This window comes from Rhinoraja longicauda, chromosome 19 (assembly GCF_053455715.1).
Source record: "Rhinoraja longicauda isolate Sanriku21f chromosome 19, sRhiLon1.1, whole genome shotgun sequence".
NCBI classification, from domain to species: Eukaryota; Metazoa; Chordata; class Chondrichthyes; order Rajiformes; family Arhynchobatidae; genus Rhinoraja; species Rhinoraja longicauda.
In genome coordinates this window covers 14,273,179-14,294,330 of record NC_135971.1, presented here as the reverse complement: position 1 = coordinate 14,294,330, position 21,152 = coordinate 14,273,179, and the positions used below count along the sequence as shown (strand labels likewise).

The following is a 21,152-nucleotide window of genomic DNA, read 5'->3' as shown; positions in this document are numbered from 1 at the left end:
AACAGCCTCCTCTATGGCGCACCCTCAAAAATCATCAGTAAACTTCAATACATTCAAAACTCCGCTGCCCGTCTACTCACCCACACCCCGATCCGTGACCATATCACCCCCGTCCTTTACAAACTCCACTGGCTCCCCATCCCCCAGAGAATCCAGTACAAAATCCTCCTCATAACCTACAAAGCCCTCCATAACCTGGCCCCATCCTACCTGAACGACCTCCTCCACAGGCACACTCCCACCTGCACCCTCCGCTCTGCTGCTGCCAATCTCCTATCTCCCCACATCCAGACCAAACTCAGATCCTGGGGGGACAGGGCTTTCTCCATCGCTGCTCCCACCCTATGGAACTCACTACCCCAAACCGTTAGAGACTCCTCCACACTCACCACATTCAAAACATCGCTGAAGTCTCACCTGTTCAGTACTGCCTTCAACCACTGAAGGTCACCTCACCTTCTGTCTCTTTTCTCTGTTCGTTTACTTATTTATCTATTTATTCATTTCCCTATGTTCTCTAAATCTCTGTAAAGCGTCTTTGAGTATATGAAAAGCGCTATATAAATGTAATGCATTATTATTATTATTATATCTAAAATTTAAAAGATACTTGGACAGGAACATGGATAGGAAAGGTTTAGAGGGTCGTGGGCCAAATGTGGGGCAGGTAGGACTAGTATAGACGGGGCATGTTGGTTGAGATGGGCAAGTTGGGCTGTTGGGCCCGTTTCCACACTGTATGACTTAATTGGTGCATCAGGCTTGACTTGGTGTAAGGAATATTTGAATAATTGAGTAGGCAGCATCACCGGAGAACCTCAATAGGTGACATTTCAGATTGAGTCCAAAACATCGCCTATCCATGTTCTCCAGAGATGCTGCCTGATGAGCGTTTGACTGCACTGGGCCTGTGCTCGCTGGAGTTTAGAAGAATGCGGGGGGACCTCACCAAAACATACTAAATAATGAAAGGCTTGGATAGAATGGAGATGATGTTTCCACCAGTGGGAGAGTCTAGGTCTAGAGGTCAGATAGAAAAAGTTTTTTTTGGTACGTGAAGAGGAAAAAAATAGTCAAGGCAAATGTGGGTCCCTTGAAGACAGAAGCAGGGGAATTTATTATGGGGAACAAAGAAATGGCAGACGAGTTAAACCGTTACTTTGGATGTCTTCACTGAGGAAGATACACACAATCTCCCAAATGTTCTAGGGGCCGGAGAACCTAGGGTGATGTATCTCTAAATCTAAATGTCCTAATTCTGTTCCAATCACTTGTGACCCGCTGAGTTACTCCAGCACTTTGTGTCCTTTTGAACATAATATTTTCGAGTGCAGCCTCACCAATGAGTTGGACAAAGTGAGTGCTGTGATCTTTGCAGATCGGACACTGAAACATGTGAAGCTCCCACTGTCAGTCCAGGCGTAGGTTGGGTGACCAAGTCAAGGGCTCCCAGGAGAATTTTTAATGAATGAACACGTTTAAACACGGCTGTTTGTCTATCCCTTTTCACTGAACAGAATGATTTAGAAATAAACACAACTGTTTTGTTGAATGGCACTGTGGATAACTTCCTGGAACTTCACTTCTGTAACTTATGTTCATCCCCATGACCAAAGCTTCAAAGAGTTGCCAATCTTTAAAGCCGGGATGAGACTGGGGGAACGGGGGCCCTTGTCACGTGCGGAGGGCAGGACAATGGGAGCGCCCTCTGCTGTCACGTGCCGTGGGTGGATGGTCGGATGAGCCTGTTGTCACGTGCCGGGGGGAAAAGGGGGTGTGGACGGAGACAACTGTCGGGGGCGGGTTGAATGGAGATTTGGTTTGACGTGTCGGGGGCGGGGTGTCATGTGTCGGGGCGGGTTGAATGGAGATCTGGTGTCACGTGTCGGGGGCTAGTGAATGGGGTCTGCTGTCACGTGTCGGGGGAAAGGGGTCTGGTGTCTCGTGTCGGGGGCGGGTGAAATGGGGTTTGGTGTCACTTATCGGGGCGGGGAATGGGGGTTTGGTGTCACGTTTCGGGGCGGGAGAATGAAGATCTGATGTCATGTGCCGGGGGCGGTTGAATGAGGTCTGGTGTCACGTGTCCGGGGCGGGTGAATGGCGACCTTGTGTCACGTCTCGGGGGCGGAATAGCGGCGCCGGCCAGTGACGTGAAGTTGGGCGCGAAACTGGGCGGGCGCCGGAGCAGAGGGGGTGAGTAACAATGGCGACCGGAGATGGGGGACAGGGGGGCAACGGCGGGGCCCGTCTCCATGGAGACGCGGCCTGGTCCCAACCTGGAGAGGGAAGAGGGAGGAAAAAGGGGAAGGGCGGGTTATGGGGGAGGAGGGAGGTGTTTGGGGAGGAGAAGTGAAGGGGAAAACGAGGAGGGGAGGGTGAGGGGCGGTGGGAGGAGGGAGGAGGGGTGGGAAAGGAGGGCAGGGAGAAGAGGAGAGGTTGAGGGGAGGGGGACAAGATGGGATACATTGATAAATAGACAATAGGTGCAGGAGGAGGCCATTCGGCCCTTCGAGCCAGGACCGCCATTCAATGTGGTCATGGCTGATCATCCACAATCAGTGCCCTGTTCCTGCCTTCTCCCCATATCCCTTGGTTCCACGAGCCCCTAGAGCTCTATCTAACTCTCTCTTGAACATATCCGGTGAATCCACAGATTCACAACTCTGGGTGAAAAGTTTTTCGTCATCTCAGTTCTAAATGGCCGACCGCTTATTCTTAAACTGTGTGTGACCCCTGGTTCTGGACTCCCCCAACACCGGGAACATGTTTCCTGCATCCAGCGTGTCCAATTGCTTCATCATATTATGTGTTTCTATAAGATCCCCGCTCATCCTTCTAAATCCCAGTGAATACAAGCCCTGCAGCTCCATTCTTTCATCATATGACAGTCCCGCCATCCCGGGAATTAACCTCGTGAACCTGCGCTACACTCCCTCAATAGGAAGACAGCCCGTTCCACGTACCTACCACCCTTTGTATTAAAAAAGTGACCCCTCATGTTCCTGTGAAATCTTTCCCCCGTCTCACCTTAAACCTATGTCCTCTGGTTCTTGATTCCCCGACTCTGAGTAAAAGACTCTGTGCCTCTACCCTAGCTATTCACTTCAGGATCGTATACATCATCATAAGGTGACCCCTCATCCTCCTGCGCTCCAAGGAATAAAGTCCGAGCCTGTTCAACCTCTCCCTATTGCTCAGGCCCTCAAGTCCTGGCAACATCTTTGTAAAACTTCTCTGTAATCTTTCCAGTTTAACGACATGTATACATGAATGACACACAACATTCTACAAGAAGGACTGTGCGAAAAAGCGAGACTTTTATTCTGCAAATCCTGCAGGGGCATTGTAACTGTTCGTGCCAGCCCCAAACTGTGGTCCCAAATCGCCCCTTCCAGTTTTTAATCGTGTGATTTTTCTATTAACACAAGTTTGCTAGGAATGCAACTATTACATTACAGCAGGAATGTATATTTAAATTTAGATTATTAATATAAACTGCAGATTCTGTTTCTAATATTGCAGCCTTTTCAATGACAATTTTAATGTTCTTTGAAATATTTTTGTGGGTTTGTTTGAATTATTCATTGGATGCAAATGACACAAAACAGACATCTAAAGAGGGGTCTCGACCCAAAACCTCACCCATTCCTTCCATTCGGAGATGCCGCCTGTCCTGCTGATTTACTCCAGCAATTTGTGTCTATGTTTGGTTTAAAGCAGCATTTGCAGTTCCTTCCGACACACAAACAGACCATTTGGCCCAATCAAGTATTTCTGGTCTTCATGCTCCAGGCACGCTTCCTCCTCGGTTTAAAACTATCGGCATAACCCCCTTTTTTGCTTTTTCCCTCGGGTGGCACAGTGGCCTAGATGGTAGAGCCGCTGCCCCACGGTGCCAGATACCAGGGTTTCCATCCTGACCTCGGGTACTGTCCGTGTGGAGTTTGCACATTCTCCCTGTGACTACATGGGTTTCCTCCAGGTGCTCCGGTTTCCTCCCATATCCCAAAGACGTGTGGGTTCGTAAATGGAGGGGTGAGGGAGAGGAGGAGAGAGAAATGGAGCGCAAAATGGAAGGGTGAGGAGGTGAAGAAGAGGAGTCGAGGGAGAGGAGGGGAAGGAGAGGGATGAGGAAGAGGTGGAGAGGAAGAGGGGTGAGGAGGAGGAGAGGTGAAGGAGAGGAGGAGGAGAGGTGAAGGAGAGGAAGAGGAGGGGTATGGAGGAGAGGTGGAGGAGAGGATGACGGGGGGGGCTTGTGAGGAGGTGCTGCGGGGAGAGGGAGAGGATGAGGATGAGGGTGTGGTGGAGAGGGAGAGGAGGAGGGATGAAGGAGAGGAAGGGGATGGTTGAGCGGGAGGAGGAGCAAAAGGAGGAGGGTTGATATTCACTGCACTCTGAGAGATGCAACCTCTACACACCGCGTGGGAGGCCGCTCTGGAAGGTTGGATCTCATGGAATCCGGGGTGAACTAGCCGATGGAACACAACATTACCTGAAGGTCACAGACAGAGGATGTTGGTAGTGGGTTGTTTTTCAGACTGGAGACAGAGTCCACTGTTGTTCCTTATTTATATACACGATTGGGTGTGTATGTAGGTTGCACGGTTAGTCAGTTTGCAGATGAAACAAAAATTGGTGACATTGTGGAGAGTGAAGAAGGTTACCTGAGAGTAAATGGGATCCCTGTGAACTGGGCCAATGGGCTCAGGAACGGCAGGTGGGATTTATTCATGTGAAGGTGAGCCGATGCAGATTGCTGAGACAAACCAGGGCAGGACATAGACAGTAAACGGAGAGCTTTATAGAACGGAGAGATGTCGGGGTGCAGGTACACAGTGCCATGGAAGATGCAACGGTGACAGGCAGGGAGGTGAAGAATGTGTTTGTTGCTCATTCTTTCAAACGTCAAGATATTAAAGACAGCGTTTGACACAATGAGGTTGTTGGCAAACTGGAGAGAGTGCAAGAAGATTTACGAGGACTCTATCGGGTCTGAAAGGGTTGATTATCAGGAGAGTTTGCGCAGGTGGGGACATTTGACGTGCCGTGGAGCTGCAGGGAGACCCTTTGCCTCACAGGGCCACAGACCAGAGTTCAAACCTGACCTCTGTTGCAGTCTGTTTGGAGTTTGCACGTTTTCCCTGTGACCACGTGGGTTTCCTGCAGGTGCTGCGGGTTTCTCCCACCTCCAAAAGGCAAGCGGGTGTGTTGGTTAATTGGCCTCGGTAAATTGCCCTCAGTGTTGCAACATTTAGCACAGTGGCATCTGCTTATAATGTGCATTGGGACAGTGGGCTGGGGCTCAGATTGAACCACGACAAGACTATTGCATTGTTCTTCCTGTATTCTGTGCCAAATCATGCCGTGGAACTTGTGGAGGTGATTATTGCCGCGGCTCCTCATCCCCCTCCACCACCCTCTCCGCCGGGCCTATAGCGGCGGCTCCGACCCCGACCGGCAGCGGCTCCACAAGGAGCGGCGGCGGCTGCGGAGAGAGTCGGCCATGGAGGCCCGGAGAGGAGGAGGAGAGAGAAATGGAGGGGTGAGGGAGAGGAGGAGAGGGAAATGGAGGGGTGAGGGAGAGGAGTAGAGGGAGTGGAGGAGAGGTGAAGGAGAGGAAGGAGGAGGAGAGGTGGAGAGGAAAAGGGGGGTGATGAGGAGGTGCAGGGAGAGAATGAGAGGGAGAGGAGGGTGAAAGGGAGAGGAGGAGAGGGAGAGGGCGAGGAGAAGGATGGGGAGAGGAGGAGAGGGAGAGGAGGAGAGGGAGAGGAGGAGAGGGAGAGGAGGAGAGGGAGAGGAGGAGGGGTGAAGGAGAGGAAGAGGAGGGGTAAGGGAGAGGTGGAGCAAGAGGAGGAGGGGTGATTCGGAGGTGTCCTCTTTGTTCAGGAAACGGGGCTTCAACTCCACTCCACGATGTTGTCCAGCCTTACTTACCCCCTCTGGCAGCTTGTTCCAGACACCCACGACCTTCTGTGTGAAAATGTTGTTCCTCAGCTTCCGATTAAATCTTGCACCTCTCACCACAAACCTGTATCCTCTAGTTCTCGATTCCACTGCTCCGGGTAACAGACTGTGCATTCACCCTGTCTATTCACCTCTTGATCTTATGCACTTCAGCTTCCTGCACTCCAATTAATAAATCCTTCCCTGCCCACGGTAGAACAGCAATGGCAGGTATTCCTGAGAATAATGCAGAGGTTGCAGGATCAATTTATCCCAAAGAGGCGGAAAGACTCTAAGGGGAGTAAGAGACACCTGTGGCTGACAAGGGAAGTCAAGGACAGCATAAAAATTAAGGAGAGGAAGTATAACATAGCAAAGAGAAGTGGGAAGACAGAGGATTGGGACTCTTTTAAAGAGCAACAAAAGTTAACTAAAAAGGCAATATGGGGAGAAAAGATGAGGTACGAGGGTAAACTAGCCAATAATATAAAGGAGGATAGCAAAAGTTTTTTTTAGGTACGTGAAGAGGAAAAAAATAGTCAAGGCAAATGTGGGTCCCTTGAAGACAGAAGCAGGGGAATTTATTATGGGGAACAAAGAAATGGCAGACGAGTTAAACCGTTACTTTGGATCTGTCTTCACTGAGGAAGATACACACAATCTCCCAAATGTTCTAGGGGCCGGAGAACCTAGGGTGATGGAGGAACTGAAGGAAATCCACATTAGGCAGGAAATGGTTTTGGGTAGACTGATGGGACTGAAGGCTGATAAATCCCCAGGGCCTGATGGTCTGCATCCCAGGGTACTTAAGGAGGTGACTCTAGAAATAGTGGAAGCATTGGAGATCATTTTTCAATGTTCTATAGATTCAGGATCAGTTCCTGTGGATTGAAGGTTAGCAAATGTTATCCCACTTTTTAAGAAAGGAGGGAGAGAGAAAACGGGTAATTCTAGATCAGTTAGTCTGACATCAGTGGTGGGGAAGATGCTGGAGTCAATTATAAAAGACGAAATTGCTGAGCATTTGGATAGCAGTAACAGGATCATTCCGAGTCAGCATGGATTTACGAAGGGGAAATCATGCTTGACAAATCTACTGGAATTTTTTGAGGATGTAACTAGGAAAATTGACAGGGGAGAGTCAGTGGATGTGGTGTACCTCGACTTTCAGAAAGCCTTCGACAAGGTCCCACATAGGAGATTAGTGGGAAAATGAGAGCACATGGTATTGGGGGTAGGGTACTGACATGGATAGAAAATTGGATGACAGACAGAAAGCAAAGAGTGGGGATAAATGGGTCCCTTTTGGAATGGCAGGCAGTGACCAGTGGGGTACCGCAAGGTTCGGTGCTGGGACCCCAGCTGTTTACGATATACATTAATGACTTAGATGAAGGGATTAAAAGTACCATTAGCAAATTTGCAGATGATACTAAGCTGGGGGGTAGTGTGAATTGTGAGGAAGATGCAATAAGGCTGCAGGGTGACTTGGACAGGTTGTGTGAGTGGGCGGATACATGGCAGATGCAGTTTAATGTAGATATGTGTGAGGTTATTCACTTTGGAAGTAAGAATAGAAAGGCAGATTATTATCTGAATGGTGTCAAGTTAGGAAGAGGGGATGTTCAACGAGATCTGGGTGTCCTAGTGCATCAGTGGAATTCTCTGCCTCAGAAGGCAGTGGAGGCCAGTTCGTTGGATGCTTTCAAGAGAGAGCTGGATAGAGCTCTTAAGGATAGCGGAGTGAGGGGGTATGGGGAGAAGGCAGGAACGGGGTACTGATTGATAGTGATCAGCCATGATCGCATTGAATGGCGGTGCTGGCTCGAAGGGCTGAATGGCCTACTCCTGCACCTATTGTCTATTGTCTATTGTCACTGAAAGGAAGCATGCAGGTACAGCGGGCAGTGAAGAAAGCCAATGGAATGTTGGCCTTCATAACAAGAGGAGTTGAGTATAGGAGCAAAGAGGTCCTTCTACAGTTGTACCGGGCCCTGGTGAGACCGCACCTGGAGTACTGTGTGCAGTTTTGGTCTCCAAATTTGAGGAGGATATTGTTGCTATTGAGGGCGTGCAGCGTAGGTTCACTAGGTTAATTCCCGGAATGGCGGGACTGTCATATGTTGAAAGGCTGGAGCAATTAGGCTTGTATACACTGGAATTTAGAAGGATGAGGGGGGATCTTATTGAAACATATAAGATAATTAGGGGATTGGACACATTAGAGGCAGGAAACATGTTCCCAATGTTGGGGGAGTCCAGAACAAGGGGCCACAGTTTAAGAATAAGGGGTAGGCCATTTAGAACGGAGATGAGGAAGAACTTTTTCAGTCAGAGAGTGGTGAAGGTGTGGAATTCTCTGCCTCAGAAGGCAGTGGAGGCCAGTTCGTTGGATGTTTTCAAGAGAGAGCTGGATAGAGCTCTTAAGGATAGCGGAGTGAGGGGGTATGGGGAGAAGGCAGGAACGGGGTACTGATTGAGAGTGATCAGCCACGATCGCATTGAATGGCGGTGCTGGCTCGAGGGGCTGAATGGCCTACTTCTGCACCTATTGTCTATTGTCAACCTCTCCCTTTCGCTCTGACCCTCAAATCCTGGCACCATCTTCGTGAATCCACTCTGCAGTTGTTTCCAACATTTTACCCTGCCTTACACTGTCCCAAGCGCTCCTCTCCGCTTCCGTCTATATTCAGGACAGTTTAATGTGTAACTGACCCCCTCCCTGTGTTAGAGAGCGGGGGAACCCTCCATAGTTTCCGCGGGTGGATTTGTCTCCTACCTTTAAAATGGTCGTAACGATGGTGACCCTCGGGTGCTCTGGCCGGCGTTCCTCTTCCCAGAGGAAGGCAGACATTGATGGTGAAACTCACCAGCGCCTTCAGTGCACCTGCACAACCTTTGGCCGTCTGAGGAGAAGACTGTTTGAAGATCAGGACACAATTCGCAAGTCCTCAATCATTTTGTCACACACCTTCTGTCTTCTCATCTCTGGCCTTTGTCCAACCATCTGCCTATCAACGGCAAGACCCGCCTCAAGTAGTGTAATCAGTGTTTTGGGGAACAGTATGTGTGATGATGCCAGTAAAATGCAGAATATATCTCATCTATCAATTCACAGATTTTAGCTATTTTTCTTTTTAAATGTTTCTGCAAGTTTCTGCTACTAAAATGCCGCCATGACCTACTACGGTTTCAAGGGTCGAGTGGTCTATCTTTCTCCTCTAGTATCTTTGATCAGCAGCTGCGCGAAAGAGAATGCATTTTGAACCAGGAAGAGGCGGAGTTAAAATGGCTTCGAAAGACCAGTTCGAGAGTTTAACCGAGGAGGCAGTTTGTCCCATCTGCCTGGATTTCTTCACCGATCCGGTGTCACTGGAGTGTGGGCACAACTTCTGCCGCTCCTGTATCACACAGAGTTGGGACAGGGAGGAGAGAAACTCCTGCCCGGAATGTAGAGAGGAGTTTACAGACCGCACCCTCAGGGTGAGTCGGGCCTTGGCGAGACTGGCTGAGAAAGCTCGAACACTGAGCCTGAATTGGACAGAGAAGGAAAGTAAACTTCACTGCGAGGAACATCAGGAAGAACTGAAGCTGTTTTGTGAAACTGACAAGAAGCTGATCTGCCTGGTTTGTGAAGCTGGGCGGGAACACAGAGATCACCGCTTCATGCCGGTTAAAGAAGCTGTTGAAAACTACAAGGTAAAAGCAAACCGATTTTGATCGCATCATTGTTTAATTCCGTTTTTATTGTCTAACACTTTTATTCTCCGATTTTCAAACACAATCGCAGGGTCAGGTTAAAGCTTCCATCCAGTCTCTCACAAAAGATAAATCAGGGATCCTGCAAATGGAGCAGCAACAGAAAGAGAAGATGTCTGGAGTTCTGGTGAGGCTTTTAAGTTTCGATTTCCTGATCTTGTGCAGGTTTGATCCCTGTGACGCGTATAATAACAGGGCAGCGCAGTGACACAAAAAGTGCTGCTGTCTCCCAGTTCTGGTGAGCGGGTTCGATCCTGACCTCGGGTGCTGCATAGAAAATAGGTGCAGGAGTAGGCCGTTCGGCCCTTCGAGCCAGCACCGTCATTCAATATGATCACGGCCTACTTTTTATTCTTAAACTATAACCCCTGGTTCTGACTCCCCCAACATCGGGAACAATTTTCCTGCACCTAACCTCTCCAATCCCTAAAGAATTTTTGCATGTTTCTATAAGATCCTATCAAATTCCAGTGAATACAAGTGCCCAGTCGACCCATTCAGAATCAGGCTGAAGAAGGGTCTCGACCCGAAACGTCACCCATTCCCTCTCTCCTAGATGCTGCCTGACCTGCTGAGTTACTCCAGCATTTTGTGATACATTCTTTCATCATATGTCAGTCCCGCCATCCCGGTAATTAACCTGATGAACCTACACTGCACTCCCTCAAGAATGTCCTTCCTTAAATTAGGAGAACAAACAGCACACAATTTTCCAGGTGTGGCCTGAACAGGACCCTGCACAACTGCAGTAGGACCTCCTTGCTCCTAAACTCAAATCCTCTCACAATGAAGGCCAACATGCCAATGGTTTTCTTCACTGCCTGCTGTTCCTGCATGCTTACTTTCATTGACTGATGTACAAGGATACCCAGGTCTTGTTGTACCCCCCTTATCCTAACCTGACACCATTCAGATAATAATCTGCCTTCTTGTTCTTGCCACCAAAGTGGATAACGTCATATTTATTCACATTTTACTGCATCTGCCATGCATCTGCCCACTCACCCAACCTGTCCAACTCACCCTGCAGCCTCACAACATCCTCCTCGCAGCTCACACTGCCGCCCAGCTTTGTGGCATCCGCAAACTTGGAGATGTTACATTTACTTCCCTCAGAAGGCAGTTGTGAGGTTGGGGATGGCATCAAACAGGAAATTAGAAATGCGTGCACTAAAGGTGCAGCAGTTATAATGGGTGACTTCAATTTACATATAGATTAGGTGAACCAAATTGGCTGGGGTGCTGAGGAAGAGGATTTCTTGGAATGTTTGCGAGATGGTTTTCTAAACCAACATGTCGAGGAACCAACGTGAGAGCAGGCCATTCTAGACTAGGTATTGAGTAATGGGGAAGGGTTAGTTAGCAGTCTTGTTGTGCGAGGCCCCTTAGGCAAAAGTGACCATAATATGGTGGAGTTCTTCATTAGGATGGAGAGTGACAAAGTCAATTCAGAAACAAGTGTTCTGAACTTAAAGAAAGGTACGTTCGAGGGTATGAGACGTGAATTGTCCAAGATAGACTGGCAATTTATACTTAAAGGGTTGACGGTAGACATGCAATGGAAGGCATTTAAAGATTGCATGGATGAACTACAACAATTGTTCATCCCAGTTTGGCAAAAGAACAAACCAGGAAAGTTAGTGCATCCGTGGCTAACAGGGGAAATCAAGGATAGTATTAAAAGAAAAGATGGAGCATATAAATTAGCCAGAAAAAGTATCATACCAGAGGACTGGGAGAAATTCAGAGTCCAGCAGAGGAGGACAAAGGGCTTAATTAGGAAAGGGAAAATAGATTATGAGAGAAAACTGGCAGGGAACATAAAAACTGACTGCAAAAGCTTTTATAGATATGTGAAGAGAAAAAGACTAGTTAAGACAAATGTAGGTCCCTGGCAGTCGGAAACAGATGAATTGATCATAGGGAACAAGGAGATGGCAGACCAATTGAACAACTACTTTGGTTCTGTCTTCACTAGGGAAGACATAAACAATCTGCCGGAAATAGCAGGGAACCGGGGGTCTAACGAGATGGAGGAACTGAGGGTAATCCAGGTTAGTTGGGAAGTGGTGTTAAGTAAATTAAATGGATTAAAGGCCGATAAATCCCCAGGGCCAGATAGGCTGCATCCCAGAGTGCTTAAGGAAGTAGCCTCAGAAATAGTGGATGCATTAGTGATAATTTTTCAAAACTCTTTAGGTTCTGGAGTAGTTCCTGAGGATTGGAGGGTAGCTAATGTAACCCCACTTTTTAAAAAGGGAGGGAGAGAGAAAACGGGGAATTATAGACCAGTTAGCCTAACATCGGTAGTGGGGAAAATGCTAGAGTCGGTTATTAAAGATGTGATAGCATCACATTTGGAAAGTGGTGAAATCATCGGACAAAGTCAGCATGGATTTATGAAAGGCAAATCATGCCTGACGAAACTTATAGAATTTTTTGAGGATGTAACTAGTAGAGTGGATAAGGGAGAACGAGTCGATGTGTTATATCTGGACTTTCAGAAGGCCTTCGACAAGGTCTCACATAGGAGATTGGGGTACAAACTTAAAGCACACGGTATTGGGGGTTCAGTGTTGAAATGGATAGAGAATTCGTTGGTGGACAGGAAGCAAAGAGTAGGAATAAACGGGACCTTTTCGGAATGGCAGGCAGTGACTAGTGGGGTACCGCAAGGCTCAGTGCTGGGACCCCAGTTATTTACAATATATATTAATGATTTGGACGAGGGAATTGAATGCAACATCTCTAAGTTTGCGGATGACATGAAGCTGGGTGGCAGTGTTAGCTGCGAGGAGGATGCTAGGAGGCTGCAGAGTGACTTGGATAGATTAGGAGAGTGGGCAAATGCATGGCAGATGCAATATAATGTGGATAAATGTGAGGTTATCCATTTTGGCGGCAAGAACAGGAAAGCAGAGTATTACCTGAATGGTGGCCAATTAGGAAAAGGGGAGATGCAACGTGACCTGGGTGTCATGGTGCACCAGTCATTGAAAGCAAGCGTGCAGGTGCAGCAGGTAGTGAAGAAAGTGAATGGTATGTTAGCATTCATAGCAAGAGGATTTGAGTATAGGAGCAAGGAGGTTCTGCTGCAGTTGTACAGGGCCTTGGTGAGACCGCACCTGGAGTATTGTGTACAGTTTTGGTCTCCTAATCTGAGGAAAGACATCCTAGCCTTAGAGGGAGTACAGAGAAGGTTCACCAGATTAATCCCTGGGATGGCAGGACTTTCATATGAAGAAAGACTGGATAGACTAGGCTTATACTCGCTGGGATTTAGGAGACTGAGGGGGGATCTTATTGAAACATATAAAATTCTTAAGGGGTTGGAGAGGCTAGATGCAGGAAGATTGTTCCCGATGTTGGGGAAGTCCAGAACCAGGGGTCACAGCTTAAGGATAAGGGGGAAGTCTTTTAGGACCGAGATGAGAAAACATTTCTTCACACAGAGAGTGGTGAGTCTCTGGAATTCTCTGCCACAGAAGGTAGTTGAGGCCAGTTCATTGGCTATATTTAAGAGGGAGTTAGATGTGGCCCTTATGGCTAAAGGGATCAGGGGGTATGGAGAGAAGGCAGGTCCAGGTTACTGAGCTGGATGATCAGCCATGATCATATTGAATGGCGGTGCAGGCTCGAAGGGCCTAATGGCCTACTCCTGCACCTTTTTTCTATGTTTCTTCTGAATCATTAATATATATTGTAAATAACTGCGGTCCCAGCAATGAGGCTTGCGGCACCCCACTAGGGGGTGGTGGACGGATAAATGGGAATTAATGGGCACTTGAAAAGGACAAGGCAGCTGGGAATTGCATTAGGGGTAAAGGATTGATGGGTTATCAGATTACCCTCACAAAATTTCAGAAGCATTTAGACAAACTATTGAAATGCCAAAGCAAATAAAAAATGCACAGGACAAATGTCACCGTCAACGTCTGAGGGAAACACAATCAGTGACATTACATATTGATCTTCACCTTTCATTTCACAGGAACAGTCACACAACCTTCAGTCCAAGATCACATCCCAGTTTGCTGAACTGCACCAGATTCTCACTGAGAAAGAGCAGCGTGTACTGGCAGATATCCGGGAGGAAGAGAAGAGGATTCTGAATAGAATGAAGAAAAATCTTGGAGAGATCGAAGAGAATTTAAAATCTATTCAGGAGGAACTCTCTAAGTTGCAGCAGCAGATGGAACAAAAGGACAGTGTGGTGTTACTGAAGGTGAGGGGTTACACCACAGTCTGGCGAAGTGAAAGTGCAGTCACAAAATGGAGGGGGATATTTCAGAAATACATGCTGCATTTACCAGTAATTCAGAACTGGGTAAATGTTTCATCTGTTCCAGCTGTTGTTCCCAAACTAATTGGCCTCCTGCCTAATCTATGGGATCTCAGGACTGCCTGGCCGGAATGTAGAGAGGTGTTTGTATTCTGTGGAGTTCAGAACTACGACGGGTGATCCTATATCTGATCCCAAGGGCCACGAATGGACAGAGGGCAGTAGATATCTGGGATTCTCCAACCAAGAGACTCTGAGAGGTTTAACCTGTTAGACGTATTTATACCAGAGGAAGATACATTTTTGAAAATTTGGGGAACTGAAATGAAAGGGAATGGGACAAAGCGGAGGAGTTCAGTCCTGGGCTGGATCAGCCATGACCACATTGTGGGGATTAACATTGAAATCTAGAATGTGGCGCACACAGCAGATTGATCATCTATATCGGGTTCCCATCAGCAGTGGGTGGTCACCTTGGGGGAATTTGCTCTGTTTGTTTTACCCACCTTTGTTCACCATAGAATGACATCCCATTCTACATCATAGACCAGGCCATTCGGCCCATCCTATCTAGCCAAGATTTCTGCTCCACTCAACATCCCTCCCATCTACTCACCACACCCGGTAACAATACCCCGAATTCCAGGAGTGCTCACGTGTTTATCCCGCTTGCCCCTAAATGTATCTCTGCTGTTGGCTTCAGTCCCTCCAATGCAAGTGAGGTCCATGTTCTCATGACTGCATTCCTTTCGGTATTTGTTGAAGTCCACGTTACATTTCAGCTTTGATTTTTGCTCTCCCATCGATTAGAGCTATTATTTCATCCTCACCCATTTAAATCCACCGATAAACTTAAATCCTATCTCATCATTCTTCAGATAAAATCCCACGACCTGCCCTGTCTTTGCATTGAGCACCATCCTCTCAGATATGGCGTCATTATCATGAACATTCCTTGTGCTTTTCCCCGATAATGTCCACTTTCTATCTGCATGGCAGCGGCGATAAGAGTTGGGAAATGGGAATTATCAGAGGGTTGTAGAAATGTGGACAAATTCCCGCTGTCGGGATGAGGACGGTCCATCTCAGTCAATTGAGATTTGTGTTTTATTTCTTTCAGGGGGAAGCTGGTCGCAAGCGAAGGTAGGACATGCTCTTGATGGAAACATTGTAAGTTCTTGTGGAACAGTACAAAACATTTCTAATGCTCAGTTGATAACCGGCTGTTAAATATTCGCAGGGTTCGTGATGAAGCCAAACCACTGTCGGTGGTCGAGGAGGCCTTGCCGATTGAAAAGTTTCATTGCCCTGTTTCATTCAACACAACATTTAAAGAAACATCTGATGACTTCAAGCAAGGTAAAGCTTATACCTTTTCCATTGTTCTTGTTTCTGCCATCTTGAAGTAAGATGTGTACGAAAGAACTGCAGTTGCAGGTTTAAATCGAATGTAGACACAAAATGCTGGAGCGACTCAGCGGGACAGGCAGCATCTTCAGTCTGAAGAAGGGTCTCAACCCGAAACGTCACCCATTCCTTCTCTCCAGAGCTGCTCCCTGTCCCGCTGAGTTACTCCAGCATTTTGTGTCTACCTTTGATTGGTCTATCTTTAAGTTATACAAAGATGCAAAGATTAATGTTATTTTGAACTGAAGTGAAATTGAAGATTTGATCTCCCACCTGCTCATCTGCTGGGAAGCATCACAGAGTCAGAGAGCTTTGTAGCACAGAAACAGGCCCTTGGACTCGACTCGACGATGCCAACCACGTTGCCCAACCAAGCTAGCCCCACTTGCCTGAGTCTGGCTCATATCCTTCCAAGTCTTTCTTATCCACGTATCTACCCAATTCTCTGTGAACTGTTGTAATTGTACCTGCCTCGCCCACTTCCTCTGTCAGATCGTTCCACATCTACACTGACTGAAAAACCTGCTCCTCGTGTCCTTTTTATTGTTTCCACTCTCACCTTAAACTGATGCACTCGAGGTTTACACTCTCCGACCTTGGGTAAAGTATTGTGGTTAATCACCTTGTCTGTGCATCTTATACACATCTATAATGTCTCTCTGACAGGCTCCCAAGAAGAAATGTCCCAGTCTGAATAGTCTCAGGAATGAGTAGATTAACCTATGATGAGCGTTTGTCGGCATTGGGCCTGTACTCGCTGTTGCTCAAAGGAATGAGGGGGGATCTCATTGAAAAATACAGAATAGTGAAAGGTTTGGATAGAATGGACGTGGAGAGGATGTTTCCATTAGTGAGCGAGTCTAGGACTAGATATTTATTTACAAAAATGCTGGAGTAACTCAGCAGGTCAGGCAGCATCTCAGGAGAAAAGGAAAGGGTGACGTTTCGGGTGGGACTAAGGAAGGATGTAGGTGGAGACAGGAAGACAGAGGGAGAACTGGAAAGGGGAGGGGAAGAGAGGGACAGAGGAACTATCTAAAGACAATAGACAATAGGTGCAGGAGGAGGCCATTCGGCCCTTCGAGCCAGCACCGCCATTCAATGTGATCATGGCTGATCATTCTCAATCAGTACCCCGTTCCTGCCTTCTCCCCATACCCCCTCACTCCGCTATCCTTAAGAGCTCTATCCAGCTCTCTCTTGAATGCATTCAGAGAATTGGCCTCCACTGCCTTCTGAGGCAGAGAATTCCACAGATTCACAACTCTGACTGAAAAAGTTTTTCCTCATCTCAGTTCTAAATGGCTTATTCTTATACTGTGTTCTGGACTCCCCCAACATTGGGAACATGTTTCCTGCCTCTAACGTGTCCAACCCCTTAATAATCTTATACGTTTCGATAATATCTCCTCTCATCCTTCTAAATTCCAGTGTATACATGCCTAGTCGCTCCAGTCTTTCAACATTTGAAAGTCCCGCCATTTCGGGAATTAATCTAGTAAACCTACGCTGCACGCCCTCAATAGCAAGAATATCCTTCCTCAAATTTGGAGACCAAAGCTGCACACAGTATTCCAAGTGTGGTCTCACTAGGGCCCTGTACAACTGCAGAAGGACCTCTTTGCTCCTATACTCAACTCCTCTTGTTATGAAGGCCAACATTCTATTGGCTTTCTTCACTGCCTGCTTTACCTGCATGCTTCCTTTCAGTGACTGATGCACTACGACACCCAGATCTCGTTGTACGTCCCCTGTTCCTAACTTGACACTATTCAGATAATACTCTGCCTTCCTATTCTTACAACCAAAGTGGGTAACCTCACACTTATCCACATTAAACTGCATCTGCCATGCATCCCGCCCACTCACACAACCTGTCCAAGTCACCCTGCAACCTGATAGCATCTTCCTCACAGTTCACACTACCACCCAGCTTTGTATCATCTGCAAATTTGCTAATGGTACTTTTAATCCCTTCATCCAAGTCATTAATGTATATTGTAAATAACTGCGGTCCCAGCACCGAGCCTTGCTGTACTCCACTAGTTACTACCTGCCATTCTGAAAGGGACCCATTTATCCCCACTCTTTGCTTTCTGTCTGTCAACCAATTTTCTATCCATGTCAGTACCCTACCTCCAATACCATGTGCTCTAATTTTGCCCACTAATCTCCTATGTGGAACCTTGTCAAAGGCTTTCTGAAAGTCAAGGTACACCACATCCACCGGCTCTCCCCTGTCAATTTTCCTGGTTACATCCTCGAAGAATTCCAGAAGATTAGTCAAGCATGATTTCCCCATCGTAAATCCATACTGACTCGGAACAATCCTGTTACTACTATCCAAATGCTCCGCAATTTTGTCTTTTATAATTGACTCCAGCATCTTCCCCACCACTGATGTCAGTTTAACTGGTCTATAATTTCCCGTTTTCTCTCTCCCTCCTTTCTTAAAAAGTGGGACAACATTAGTTATCTCCAATCCACAGGAACTGATACTGAATCTATAGAAAATTGGAAAATGATCACCAGTGCGTCCACAATTTCTAGCGCCACCTCCTTAAGTACTCCTGGATGCAGACCATCAGGCCCTGGGAATTTATCAGCCTTGAGTCCCATCAGTCTACCCAAAACCATTTCCTGCTTAATGTGGATTTCCTTCAGTTCCTCCGTCACCCTAGGATCTCTGCCCACTAGAACACCTGGGAGATTGCTTGTATCTTCCTTAGTGAAGACAATAGACAGTAGACAATAGACAATAGGTGCAGGAGTAGGCCATTCAGCCCTTCGAGCCAGCACCGCCATTCAATGCGATCATGGCTGATCACTCTCAATCAGTACCCCGTTCCTGCCTTCTCCCCATACCCCCTCACTCCGCTAGACAGATCCAAAGTACCGGTTCAACTCGTCTGCCATTTCCTTGTTTCCCATAATAAATTCTCCCGCTTCTGTCTTCAAGGGACCCACATTTGCCTTGACTATTTTTTTCCTCTTTACATACCTAAAAAAGCTTTTACTATCCTCCTTTATATTATTAGCTAGTTTACCCTCGTACCTCATCTTTTCTCCACGTATTGCCTTAGTCATCTTCTGTTGCTCTTTAAAAGAGTCCCAATCCTCTGGCTTCCCACTCTTCTTTGCTTTGTTGTACTTCTGTTCTTTTATTTTTATGCTGTCCTTGACTTCCCTTGTCAGCCACGGGTGTCATTTACTCCCCTTGGAATCTTTCCTCCTCTTTGGGATAAATTGGATGGAGTTGAGGGGGGAGGTAAAGGGACAGGTGTTGCATCTCCTGCGGTTGCAGGGGAATGTGTCCGGGGAGGGGGTGGTTTGGGCAGGAAGGGACGAAAGGTCAGAGCCTCAGAATTAAAGGATGTTCCGTTAGGAAGGAGATGAGGGGAAATGCTTTTAATCAGAGGGTGGTAAATTTGTGGAATTCATTGCCACAGAAGGCTGTGGAGGCCAAGTCGATGGATATTTTTAAGGCAGAGATAGCTGGATTCTTGATTAGTATGGATGTCAGAGGTTATGGGGAGAAGACAGGAGAATGGGGTTAGGAGGAAGAGGTAGATCAGCCATGATTGAATGGTGGAGTAGAATTGAAGGGCCGAATGGCCTAATTCTAATACTTTCACTGATGACATTACGACCTGATGACGGTCCAACTTCACCTGATAACCTAGCCCTTCAGACCTGATGAAGTTGTTGTAAACCCTTTTGCACCCACTCCAATTGACTAACAAACCCACCCTTCCCTTTGTCTCACCCTCCACTCAAAAAACACAGGAGCAGGTCATCTGGCCCCTCGTGTCTGCCCCCTTTCACTGTGATGATGACGACCCCACCACACACCTCTACCTCCTCTTTAACAACCTCAAATTACCGCTAACCTCAATATCCACCTGCTCCGATCTGCCTCCATATCTGAATAACCCGCTTCATTCCTCCATCCCCTCCGCAATCTCGCAAACCTCCTCACTCTCCGCACTCGTCCTCCCCGTCCACCCTCCCCCACCTCACGAAATTCCCCTCTCCATCCCCGGATTAAAACTCCGGGGGAGATGTCTGTTGTCCACCCGATGTGGCCGGGGTGAAACCCCGGGCAAGGTTTCAGTTGTCCGCCCGCCTGTGCCTGAGGCCGAGCGGCCTCTCCCCCGGTCCCTGGGGCCGCGCTGCCCGAGTCTCCCCCCGACCCCCGGGGACTCTCTGATTCTCTGCTTCTCCCCCCAGTCTCCGTCACCCTGGATGTGGAAACAGCGGGTCCGTGGTTCGAGGTGTCTGAGGATCGGAAGAGGGTGAGATGGACCGGGTCCGGGAGGAGTCTCCCTGACACCGGGAAGAGGTTTACAGGCAGTCCGTGTGTGCTGGGATCGGAGGGATTGACATCGGGGAGACATTACTGGGAGGTGGAGGTGGCGGGGAGTCGGGGCTGGAGTCTGGGAATCGCCGCAGAGTCTGTGGAGAGGAAGGGATGGGTCACACTGACCCCGGAGACTGGAGTCTGGAGCATCAGGCGGTGGTATGACGGGTTTGATGCAGTCACCTCCCCTCCATCCCGTCTCCCCGCCCGTCCCATCCCCAGGAGGGTGGGAGTTTATCTCAGTTACGAGTCCGGGACAGTTTCATTTTACGACGCGGACACCAAGTCCCATCTCCACACCTTCACTGGGAATAAATTCACGGAGAAACTTTATCCTTTCTTCGGGCCTCATTGGGATGGAAACTGGCTGAGGATCTGCTCCGGTTCCGCTCCGGGTGTGTAAAAGGGTGGGGTCCCGGGACCGGCGTCAGGAGCGGGGCTCAGGGGCTGTGGGGCAGAAACCCGGTGGACAACAGGTCGGCGCTGAACGGCTCCCATTTAATCCCCAAATTCCGCGTCGTAAAACCCCAGTGAGCGCGGAAATAAAACCAGGGGGAATGTAAATATGGGAACAGAGAAATAAACAGCAAGTGGAATCAGAGCTGTCGGATCCGTTCATTTCAACGCGTTAACTGCGTCCGTCAACGGAACAGAAACACTTTTTTGTAATTCTGTGTCTTGTTGCTTTTATTTTCGTATGGGTTTATGGTAATTCGCATATCACTGTACCTTAATTGGTACACGTGACAAAAAAAACCCTTTTATACCCATATCTCTAAAACTTTCTAAAGCTTGCTTGGAGAATTTAATGCTTTTAAACTAGCTCTTGTTCACAGCTTGTTTTTGTTTCTGATTATTGTGGAATCAGGATCTGTGCTGAATGAATGAATGAATGAATGAATAAAACTTTACTTTCATTCAAAACTATACAGACGAGTGCATATTTGAACGAAATTCCGTTGCAACTGGCTTCATATCATATCATATATATACAGCCGGAAACAGGCCTTTTCGGCCCTCCAAGTCCGTGCCGCCCAGTGATCCCCGTACATTAACACTATCCTACACCCACTAGGGACAATTTTTACATTTACCCAGCCAATTAACCTACATACCTGTACGTCTTTGGAGTGTGGGAGGAAACCGAAGATCTCGGAGAAAACCCACGCAGGTCACGGGGAGAACGTACAAACTCCTTACAGTGCAGCACCCGTAGTCAGGATCGAACCTGAGTCGACGGCGCTGCATTCGCTGTAAAGCAGCAACTCTACCGCTGCGCTACCGTGCCGGTAACACAAAATAATAAAAATTGATTAAAGAAAAATAAATAAATAAGTGACTCGCATATAAAATAATGGCGGTGGATCATTGTGAATTCAAGAGTCTGATGGCTTGGGGGAA

The 21,152-nt window shown here is 47.7% G+C and overlaps 1 protein-coding gene across 2 annotated transcripts; it reads left to right on the top strand.

Moving 5' to 3' along the window:
• Positions 1–2,068: 2,068 nt before the first annotated feature.
• LOC144602698 (zinc-binding protein A33-like) lies at positions 2,069–20,626 on the top strand. 2 transcript variants are annotated; one of them, XM_078415828.1, is made up of 7 exons: positions 2,069–2,193; positions 9,141–9,642; positions 9,734–9,829; positions 13,694–13,927; positions 15,105–15,127; positions 15,225–15,343; positions 19,622–20,626. In XM_078415828.1, the coding sequence occupies exons 2-7, from the start codon at positions 9,199–9,201 to the stop codon at positions 20,152–20,154; spliced, it is 1,449 nt and encodes a 482-aa protein (XP_078271954.1). In that variant the 5' UTR covers positions 2,069–2,193; positions 9,141–9,198; the 3' UTR covers positions 20,155–20,626. The 2 variants fall into 2 exon arrangements, with proteins under 2 accessions (XP_078271954.1, XP_078271953.1); XM_078415827.1 differs by lacking the exon at positions 2,069–2,193 and having other exon boundaries at positions 8,221–9,642.
• The last annotated feature ends 526 nt before the right edge of the window (positions 20,627–21,152 follow it).

Excerpts from the sequence above, each read along its gene's own strand:
- LOC144602698 (XM_078415828.1), top strand. The coding sequence starts at position 9,199 with ATGCATTTTGAACCAGGAAGAGGCGGAGTTAAAATGGCTTCGAAAGAC. Across the intron at positions 15,128-15,224 it reads GAAGCTGGTCGCAAGCGAAG|GGTTCGTGATGAAGCCAAAC; the intron begins GTAGGACATGCT and ends AAATATTCGCAG. Across the intron at positions 15,344-19,621 it reads ATCTGATGACTTCAAGCAAG|TCTCCGTCACCCTGGATGTG; the intron begins GTAAAGCTTATA and ends TTCTCCCCCCAG.